Source organism: Doryrhamphus excisus, linkage group LG11, assembly GCF_037039965.1.
Source record: "Doryrhamphus excisus strain RoL-2023G ecotype Guam linkage group LG11, RoL_Dexc_Guam_v1.1, whole genome shotgun sequence".
Taxonomy (NCBI): Eukaryota; Metazoa; Chordata; class Actinopteri; order Syngnathiformes; family Syngnathidae; genus Doryrhamphus; species Doryrhamphus excisus.
The window spans coordinates 17,474,976-17,486,325 of NC_136367.1; the positions used below are offsets into that span (position 1 = coordinate 17,474,976).

The following is an 11,350-nucleotide window of genomic DNA, read 5'->3' on the forward strand; positions in this document are numbered from 1 at the left end:
CGCCCGCTTGGAATAAGGGACTCGGAAGCGAGGCATCATATTTGGAGACATACAGCCATTTGACGAGCCCACCGATGTTGTATTCGATGTAAACCGTGACAGCATGTCCGCCTCCACTGCACAGCAACATGCGTGCTAGCATCACCAAGGATGTCCAAGCGCTGAAGCAGCTGACGAGGACAGGGTGGGTGTTTGAATGGGTGCTGGTGTAATATCGTCGCTTCGGGAGCAGCCAGGCTGCGCGCGGCGGGTTTGGATGCATGACGCCGTCAGCCATCTGGCTTTGGAAGGGACTCCTGGGGGAGACGCGGGCGAGTGCCAACCTTCAGAAAGCACTTCCAGCGTGTTTGAGAATTACAATGACGTGTTCATCATGGCTGTGGGAGAGGCGATGCACTGCAATGCTAACATATGCTAACCATGCTAACAGTAGCTGACTGAGGTTTGGGAAGGTAGCATGATGGTGGCATCAGTGGGAGAGTTTGGACATGTTTCATGATTATGATGACAGCTTCCATAGTCAAATTGCATGTAGAGTACTAGAAATGTGTACATGTTGGTAAGTCTGCATTAAAATAAAAGCCATATGACATAGATGGCATTGTTGCAGCTACCAGGAATCTTAGAAAGAAGGGAATCTTAGAATAACAGTCTGTGTGGGTCCAAGGTATTTTTGGCCGTGGTAATCAAAGTGTACAATCCGCTAGCGGGCCATGCCTACCAATCGGCGAGCTCGGCGGCGTGCTGAGTAGAAGTGACTGGGCCGGAGTGCTGCTCGCTGAGTGGATGATCCTTCATTTCCGCTCTAATCTACAGGCCCGCACACGTGTCCCCATTGAAGGAGTCGCAGGGGATTGACCCACATACCTGCTGACTCTTGCTGACCCGTCACAGACGTGGCGTGGCTCACTCACGCTACACGGCTGTTCATTCAGGCTGCACCGCCACATGGATTTCACCTTGCATACACGCCATTGCGCTACATCACCATGGAAACGTCACCGCATTCAACTCACAATACAAAGCCGCATTTGCTCAAAGGCTACTTGTCTGCAGCGGCCTTGCATCTTGTTGTTATTATTATTGTTATTATTCTCCGGGTTGAGTCGGACATATTCTATCACTCACCCAAAGCTGATGCCAAACTCACCTACCATGGAAGTGTGCCCAAGCCCATGAGGTAGTTGGCACTCACCTTCTGCTCTCCTCACCTTCTCTCCATATTCACCTCCTCATTCATCTCCTACAATTTCTTTGCAGGACGTCTGGAGATAAATAACACCTTTTTGTCTGACCTTGTTGGCAGGGTCGGCTCTCCAAATGTCACATTATGAGGGCATCTCTCATGCGGCCTTCTGCTAACCCCACACATATTATAGCTCGTGCTTTAAATGTCAAACTTTAGCCAGCACTCGTGCACGCCACCCACAATTTCGCACCTTGGTTGACCTGCACAAACACGCTACAACGTCCAAACACAGAAATCATCCTTAAACAAAAACACACAAACACATCTGGAATGACAGAAACGCCGCAGGATCACAAACAACTGCTGAAAACACACGTTAGCCAGGCGAGCAGGAAGTTAGCTAGGGTAAAAGGAAGTCAGCCAGGCTAGCAGGAAGTCACCTAAGCTAATACGAAGTCAGGTAGGCTAACATGAAGTCAGGTAGGCTAACATGAAGTCAGCAAGCTAACATGAAATCAGCTAGGCTAACATGAAGTCAGTTTGGCTAGCAGGAAGTCAGCCAGGCTAGCAGGAAGTTAGCTAGTGTAAAAGGAAGTCAGCCAGGCTAGCAGGAGGTCAGCTAGGCTAGCAAGAAGTCAGCCAGGCTAGCAGTAAGTCACCGAAGCTAATTCAAAATCAGCTAGGCTAACATGAAGTCAACCGGGCTAGCAGGAAGTCACCTAAGCTAACATGAAGTCAGCTGGGCTAACATGAAGTCAGCCAGGCTAGTAGGAAGTCAGCCAGGCTAGCAGTAAGTCACCTAAGCTAACAGAAAGTCAGCTAGGTTTACATGAAGTCAGCCAGGCTAGCAGGAAGTTAGCTAGTGTAAAAGGAAGTCAGCCAGGCTCGCAGGAGGTCAGCTAGGCTAGCAAGAAGTCAGCCAGGCTAGCAGTAAGTCACTTAAGCTAATACAAAGTCAGCTGGGCTAACATGAAGTCAGCTAGGCTAGCAGGAAGTCAGCCAGGCTAGCAGGAAGTCACCTAAGCTAACACAAAGTCAGCTAGGTTAACATGAAGTCAGCCAGGCTAGCAGGAAGTCACCTAAGCTAACACAAAGTCAGCTAGGCTAGCAGGAAGTTAGCTAGTGTAAAAGGAAGTCAGCCAGGCTAGCAGGAGGTCAGCTGGGCTAGCAAGAGGTCAGCCAGGCTAGCAGGAAGTTAGCCAGGCTAGCAAGGGCGCCAGGCGTGATGGAGGTATATCTGTGTTTAATTTAAAGTCCTGAGCAGGATACCCAGAGGAAGGTTGGTAGAATGAAAAGGTACATTTCCTTGTGCTTGTTAAACAACTTAAATTTAAGTAAAAATTTGTCAAAACTATTGTCAAATATTAACTAAGAACTCTGAAGTTACTTCCTGGATGCATGGCTAACTGTGCAAAGTTGCATTATTTCTCTTCATGCGTGCTGTTGACATTTGCTTTTTTTTTTTAAATCATGCAGCATTTCTGTGATTACAGCATTTGCATTCATAATTTGCAGCATTTCCCCATTGCGTTCGTTTGATGACTTGTACGTTTTTTGCTTCGGATCATTTGTGTTTTCTGCTGCCTGCTGGCCCCCCCAGCGTAGTTTGTCAATGCTATATCCTCCTTAGCTATGCAAATGCGTTTATTGCCGTCTGACATTTCTTGCTCACAGTTTGCTGTCTCGCTACTGGAAGAGAGCCCGCACGGGGGCTGGTGTTGCTGTGGTTGATTGACAGTAGGAGAGCAAGGCTGAGGCTGTGTGAATGTACAGTATGTGCTTGCATAGACAGTGTCGGCCAGTGTATGTATGGCTATACTCCAGTATATACAGTACACTAGTGTACTAGATGGATATACTGTAGCAGCAAGGTGGGCCAGGCAGGTGTGAGTTGTGCAGGAATACATCAGGTCCCCAAGTGCAATATTTAGCAGGTTAGGTTGCTGGAATCTGGCTCAGGCTCCTGCTCATTTGTTTGTTCTCTGTGCTTTCATGTTATTGTGTGTGTGTGTGTGTGCGGGCACCCACAGGGCTCCACATCCCCTCATGGAATTCTGCACTCTCTGGCTCCCTCCATGGGTGAGATGCGTAAAAAGACGTTGGCAGGCTCCCTCGCCAAGCAGGCTTCTGTGGGTCTATGATTCATGCTCTCAAAGCCTACAAGCGATGCCACCTAGGAGTTACACGCTGTTTTTTTTATATGCAGTGTAGCCCCCCTTTTAAGACACAGCCTATAGATTTTGTGCAGCTTGTGCTTTGCCTTTATTTGCTGATGTTTATGGGATTGCTTGAAAGCCTGGTTTGCTTTGAATTGGTTATAATTTTATTGAGTATGTGCTCAGAGTGCAACAGTTCATGTGCTGTATTGGTGACATTCAGTAGGTCACGGAGTGCGTACGACAATGCATGCACTCCTGAAAGAAATATAGTCCAACACAGCCTCGGGCTAGCCATGGTACCAAGGAGTGGCCAGAGCCTGACCACCATCCTCCATTTTCAAGGTAATGGTAATGGTAATGGTTTTATTTCATTTGAACATGCATCAGATTAGAAATTTAATGCATCACATAATCAGTTCACAGTTCCACATGTGGCGGCACAGCTAGGAGACCAGGGTTCAATTCCACCATCTCTGTGTGGAGTTTGCATGTTCTCCCCGTGCATGCGTGGGTTTTCTCCGGGTACTCCGGTTTCCTCCCACATTCCAAAAACATGCTCGGTTAATTAGCGACTCCAAATTGTCCATAGGTATGAATGTGAGTGTGAATGGTTGTTTGTCTATATGTGCCCTGTGATTGGCTGGTGACCAGTCCAGGGTGTACCCCGCCTCTCGCCCATAGACAGCTGGGATAGGCTCCAGCATCCCCCGCGACCCTCGTGAAGAAAAAGCGGTAGAAAATGAATGAATGAATGAATGAGTCCACATGTAACTGTTACATTTGTTCACTTCCTGCTTTCCTAATATAGTTTAAAAAAATTTTTTTTAGTTTTATTTTATTTTTGTCACGTACCAAAGTACGAGGTGATATGACCATACAATGACATAATGGGTACCATAGTAAGTGTCAATATAGTGATATGTATAAGACATCATGACTGGTTCAAGACTCTTCATCCTTGTCTTCTGATTGGGAAGCCTTGACCTTCCTTCCTTGGCCTGAAATAGCTAAACAGACAAAGATGAGCAGATACGGCAGGGGTGTCTATGGAAGAGGGTTTGGATAAGGGTTAGAGTCGACATGAGGATGGATGGGGCCAATAAGGAAGGTGTACCTTCTCCAAGTGCACCTGACATGGGCGACAATGACTGTACACGCGTGGCCTCTGGTAGCACACATGCCAAACATGCGTACGCCGCTTCTCACGCCTGCGGTGTCTCCAAGAGGCGTCCATTGAGAGCTGGGATCAATCTGTGAGAACGGGATGGGACTGGCTGACCTTTTCCCGGTGGTTACCTGCAGCGTTGCAAGGCTCATTATTTTCCTAGCCAAAGGGCAGTTCATCCGGCTGCACGGAGCCAACACAGGGCCTGCTTGGGTGGTGTTCCGTTTCCCCTTCCCAGCCACCACCTTCTGCTTTGTCAACTGGATTTTCATGAAGTCCTGACCTGATTTGCCATTACCTCCACACAACACATGCTGTTCTTTTTTTTTCGTTTTTTTTTCTAAATTCAGATGCTAAAATGAGTCTTGGCCATCATCTGCCTTCAGCACTTAAGCTCATTTTGTGGATATACGCTGTATTGCCGACAGCATGGCGTATGACAAGCATCACAATACGCAGCAGACAATATATTGGACTGTATTAGAACTTGGGAGGGAATTAGAATACACTGCTACCTCATTTTCCCGTCATTAATTTGTTCCAGAAGGGCCGACAAAAACAGCAACATATAAAACTGAGGCAATCTTTCCCATAGAAAAACTCTGAGGGTAATTACTTCTTCCAGGAAGCCATTTCCACATCCATCCATACATCCATCCATTCACTTTTTATTATTATTTTAAACACTTACTGACACCTAGTGGCCAATGTAGATCATCGTGTCTGTATTTAGTTAATTTAGCCATCTTTATGCTTGAAAATGCTTTATTTTCTAACTTGTATGACAGTGTAGAATGCTCAAATGGCTGTGCAGTTTTTCATTTGTCAGACAAATTATTATTTCAGAAATCTGACCCGCCTCGTGTTTTTACTTTAGCTGCCATGGAGGTTCTTTACTGTATTATTTTCAGTACAGCTTGACTGATATGGGATTTCTGAGGCTCATGTATACCAATATCCAGGACTTGAAAAAAGCCAGTATTGGTTATGTCCGCTGATATCTGATATTCATTCCATCCATCAATTTTTTTATACCGCTTATCCAAACTAGGGTTGTAGGTATGCTGGAGCCTATCCCAGCTGTCTTTGGGTGAGAAGCGGGGTACACCCTGGACCGGTCGCCGGCCAACCAAAGGGCACATATAGACAAACAACCATTCACACTCACATTCATACCTATGGATAATTTGGAGTCGCCAATTAACCTAGCATGTTTTGGGAATGTGGGAGGAAACCAACCACACACACACGGGGAGAACATGCAAACTCCATACAGAGATGCCCAAGCGGAGAATCAAACCCAGGTATTCCTGATCGCCTGACTGTGTAGCCAACATGCTAGAATATCAGTAATATATATCATTATATCTGATATCTGGACTGTTTGTTGGTGTGTTTGTGGGGGGGGGTGCAGCTACTCGGGACAGGAAGCAGCACAGAGATGGTACGTGGTAATCGGCCGGGCCAGCTAATCAGTCGGTCTCTTGTATGATGATTTGAGCGTGGGGTCACCCCAGGCTCCAAATATAATGGCGAGATTAGCGTTTAGTCTCGTCAGCTGCATCTGACTTCCACTTTAAGTACACTCTCTACTCGGCACACAAGTTAACCTCCTGCCATTTAATGAGGTTACCAATTCACTAACGAGATCATCTCACCAACAGTCTACACACACACACACACACACACACACACACCAGACGGTAAGCACACGTGGAACAAACACACAAAGCCACGTGGTTAGCACAGTTAGGTGAGTAGAGTGATTCATGTCGGCCATTTCTTGAGGTTGTTTATCTTACTACGCTTCACGCCTGCACATGTGACCTCCCAAACGTCAATACACAGAACTTGTGAATCCGAACCACTGTGGTGCACGACAAGCCCAATTTTTAAAGCCTTGCAACTGGACTTGGACTTTGACATCAATGACTTGGGACTTGACTCTGACTTTAGTCTGAGGTAGGGCTGGGCGATATATGGATATTTTTAAAAAGATGGATATTTCCTTTAAGCCGGGATATGAAAAACAAGCATATGGTTCATATGGATTTGATGCGGAGGTGTCATGTTTCAAGATGGCGCCGCCCAAGTGGAGGCTAGTTACAGCAGCTCTGTATCTTCTGTGGCGTTTCGAGTGTTAAATAGTGATAACTTTGTTCGTACTTTCTTATTGTTTTTGGTGCCACAGCGACCCATTAAGCAAATATGCAGCAATGGATGTTCATGGCTTGCCTCTTGCTCCATTGTTTACACTCGAGAGCGGCTGTTAACTTTGGGCACCCTTTCGCTATGCCGAGCGACCAAAGATCCCCACGGAGATACAGAGGAGGAGAGGCTGCATAGTATAAAGTAGTATAAATTTTGCTGTGTAAGGGGCGGTATCAACTGTGTTTACCGTCGGTGGTCATGACGTGAGATGGAAACGCTAACGGCGCTAACCCTGCTACAGAGAGACTAGCGTGAGTGCAGCATGATTACACTGAAGATTCAATATTATATTGAATTTTTCTATATTTATTTAAAGATAATATACTATTTCATTTCAGCGGCTATTGATTGTAAGATTGTTTACATTTTCATATAACTTTGCACGCATATTTGACTTTGTGGAAAAAACATGTTATACGGATATTCACCCTAAATATACGGGGATATGAGTTTTGGTCCATATCGCCCATTCCTAGTTTGATGACTTGACAACACTGGAGGTTTTCAATAAATATGTTGTATAAGTAAAGTATGTAGTCAAATGTCTAATTTGTTTGTTCTGCTGTGAGTGTTTGATGCGGGAACAACTCCTCCAATGTACCATCTTGATGTTCTGCAGCCAGTGTGGGAGGAGGTGGGAAGCTGAAGCACTCCATGCAGTATAAATAATTTGCTACCCTCAGCTCCAGGCTTTGCTCATCTCTTCGCATTACTCGGGGTGGTGATGTTGTGCTGATTCAGGAGCACAAAGCAGAGTTTTGGCTGCACTAGACCGTGCGTTTGTGTCCAATCTTTTTCATGAAATGGACGCCACTTTCATAGTCTGGAGGAATTGGAACATGTGTGTGTACTTGTATGTAGTAACCACACAGCATTACTGCAGTACATAACGTACTGTACAACACTATATGTTAATGACCCAGAATATTTACATGTGTGATAATAAAGAGGAAAAGAGCAATTTCTGACAAGATCATGTGTGGCTGATAAAGGCAGCATTTGCTGACTTTTAATGTGTGAAAGTACCAGCGCAGATGGCCACTTCTAAGAGTGCCTCACCTGTTTATATATAGCTTCTCAGTAGAGCACTTGAGAGCGAGGAAAACAAAGCAAGTCTGTCTGTTTGGCGTGCGTTTGGCTCCATCCACACACTGTGGGAAGGGTTATCTTTAGGCTTGTCATCATAATTAATAAATCATATGGTAAACAAAAAAGATATACTGGATATATTGACATGTGCATGTGTGTTTTCTCTGTACCATACAGAAGGATTCACTCTGTGCATCACATGGGCGTGTGAATCCTCCTGTCAACCTTGAAGGAGCTATCCACATGGAAAGGTTACCTCAACCTTTCATCCACACACAAACTCTCTTCTTATGCCTTAGTTCCTGTTGTGATGCTCTTATTTTGTATGTACTTCCCCCCTGTGCCCTGTTTTGTCTTCCTGCTTTACGTACCTGCTTTTAGTTTGAGTCACTTACATATTTAGTTCAGGTGCATGCTCTTTTAGTTGTCGGAGCGATGCTAGGCTATCTGCAGCAAATACTCATCAAAAAAACATTTGACTTGGGTGCCCCCCAGACCAACCCCCCCAAAAAAGGCTAGAACAGGGGTCTCAAATTCAATTTACTTGGGGGGCCACTGGAGCTCGGGTCTGGGTGAGACTGGGCCGCATCCGGTTTTCCAAAAAAACAACCGCATTTATTAAAAAAATAAATAAATAAAAACTTCGCTTTGGTTCCAATTTTCTACACGAAAAGCTCTGATAAAACATTCCACTGTTCTCAAATATCTTACTTTTTATTTTTCTACACAAAATAAGATGAAAATAAATAAACAAATCAAGAATAAAGAAAATCAATCAATCAGTAATAAATATAATAATAATAATAATAAAAATAATAAAAACTTAAGAAACCACATATAGTTGGTGGGTAGACAAATTATTTTTTTCTGATTTAAAATGAACAAAGCATTATTAGAGCCCTGTAGACATGACAAAACACGACTATAGTCACATTTATACTCTTTTTATTTACAACATATTGCGCAACTGCAGGATGTTGAGACACATGCTAACTCGCAAACTAGAGAGCTAGCTACCTAAACGGTAGCCTTCAAGTTATTTCCTTTAAACTTAAATAGCCAAAAACTTACCACTTCCACACGGATAGGGAGGATAACTATTAACAGTTATTTAACCTTTAACATGAACATTAATCAAACGTAATAATTTTTTCTGGGTACATGATACCATACAGCATCCATATCAAACTTACGCGGGCCGCACTAACATTAAACTTTCATATCAAGGTGGAGCCTCAAACTAGTGTGGCCCGCGGGCCGCATGATTAAGACCCCTGGGCTAAAAGGTTTTTGTGTGCACAGGGCTTAAGAGTCATCCACCCTCTTTCTAATCAGATGCACATTCATCATGTAAACGCTCACCGGGTTTGTGTTGTGTTGTTATGCAAGTCTTGACACACTGCCTCTTCAGACCGGAGGCAAAGATGATGGTTTTAGAAACACCAACATGGTGCCGCCGCCTCTCATTTCATCTTTCATAACCCTGAAATGGAAGCGTCTCCTTTCATTGAGCTGCCTCATCCATGTGCCGCATTGACCTGATATCTAATCCACGCCTTGGTAAGACCAGTATTTGTATTTACATCCCAATATAGCGCTCGGATGTAGCAAATAACTATGAAGGACAAACGGTTCCCTTGCAGAAGGCAGATGCTGCACACTCCATAGCAGGTCTAATGGCTCTCACGCCCCCCCTGGTCTGTAATGACAGATGTTTTCATTTGGATTCAGCACTTTTTCTCTGGGTTTGAAAATGCTTCGTTTTGTCGAACCATGAAGTCTTCTCAATGCTCGTTCTTTCCGACAATATCCCTAATTTCTGTTGTCTTTGTCTTTGTAGAATAAAGAATGGTTGTGCTTGAACTGCCAGACACAGAGGGCTCTCTCTGGAAGTTTGGGAGATATTCCGGACCCCGGCACACAGCCCGTGGCTTCCCCCAGGTCACCTGCGACGTCCAATCAACAGAAAGGGGCCGATCCGCGGTCAGGACCGAGGCCCCCGGGCTCTCAGCATCAACAGAAACCACCGGGTCCCCAAGTAAGTGGCCCCGCCTCTCCTATGAAACAGGCTGAAACTTCCTCTCAAGCCAAGGGAATCAACCAAGCTTCCCCTCCGACGAAGGCTTCTTCCCAGCCTGTTTTTCAAGCCAAGGTTTCAGGTTCTCAAAGCAAGGGTGCAACGCCACCCCCAGCGCAGAGTAAGGGCCAATCTCAGAATAAAGGTCCTGCTCTAAGTAAGGGTCCCGTTAACCAAACTAAAGGGCAGAACCCGGCTAAAGGGCAGACTCCGACAAAGGGTTCTGCTCAGCCCGCTGCTCAGGTTAAGGTTTCATCCGGCCCTAAAGGAGTACCCAATAACGCCAAGACTTCTCCCACCTCTTCAAAAACAGCACCCACCCAGTCTAAACCCGCAGGTACGTCACAGGTACGCAAACAGACGCAGAGCCAGGAGAAGACAAAAGTCACGTCTAGGTCTCCAAAGGAGGATGCCAAGGCCTCACCAAAGAAGGACCCTTCAGAGACCACAAAAGACACCAAGATAGCAGACCATGCGCCGAGGTCAACGCACCGAGAAGTGAGCTGCCTGAAACGTCACCTTCACTCCGTACCCGCAATTCATCTTTTTCTTTTTTTTTTGGAAAGAAATTCTTGTTCTGTTTTGGTACTTGAATCCATCTTCATCACCATCATCACCTTCAAGTCATCAATCAATAAACAATCAATGAATCATTGCTCCGTGACATCCCATCGTAGATGCAGGGATTACTTCCATGGCCGCCTGTGGATAGCAAATCACAGTCATGAAGTCATTTTCATCCACAACCCTTCTGTGAGACATTAACACATGTCTTTGTTTTCTCTGTGTGTTATAAAGATATCAAAACAGGTAAAAAAAAGAGGCAGCTAATGAATGCATGTGATGGGACACACCTATTGGGCCAAAAAAGGCAAAAACTCCAATATGTAGCGTTACCTTTGGCTAGTGGCTTGAGGCATTGGGAGCCAGTGTGTGCTCAAGCTAGTTGCTACCCTGCTAATAGCCAGATGTCACTACGGCAGTAATGTAGTTCTTGGATATAACAATGTTCATAAGAATAATAATCACAATGTGTTTCATATGCAGCTCACATGATGGAAATGAAGCCTTTCTTGCTGCCTTCTTTTACCTGTTTGTATATCTTTAGAATGCCCAGAATTAGAGATGTGTGTGTTCATGTCTCATATAAGCATTGTGGATGATGGGCAACATTAATTTATCCCTTTCATTCCTCATTTATGTGATTTTAGAATTGTTTTCTGCATGTACAACTTTAATTGTAAAGCTACAAAAACACGTATTGCGTGATCTCTGTGGGTGTAAGGGCAGTGTTGGGCATGTTACTTTAAAAAAGTAATTAGTTATAGTTACTAGTTACTTCTCAAAAAAAGTAACTGAGTTACTCCACTACAAACATAACTAGTTACCAGTAAAAGTAACTATTGCGGGTACCATTACAGAGGTTTGCATTTATTGCAGTCAAGGTGTTTCTGTGGGTT

At 44.8% G+C, this 11,350-nt stretch overlaps 1 protein-coding gene across 3 annotated transcripts in view; it reads left to right on the forward strand.

Annotated features, from left to right (window-relative positions):
• Window positions 1-11,350, forward strand: part of bsnb (bassoon (presynaptic cytomatrix protein) b) — a 53,484-nt gene that overhangs the window by 22,426 nt on the left and 19,708 nt on the right. For 2 of the 3 annotated variants that reach the window (XM_058065449.2, XM_058065450.2), the window contains exon 4: window positions 9,654-10,388. In XM_058065449.2, the coding sequence (XP_057921432.2) occupies window positions 9,654-10,388 (735 nt within the window). The remainder of the gene's footprint in view (window positions 1-9,653; window positions 10,389-11,350) is intronic. The other variant, XM_058065451.2, reaches the window with a different exon arrangement.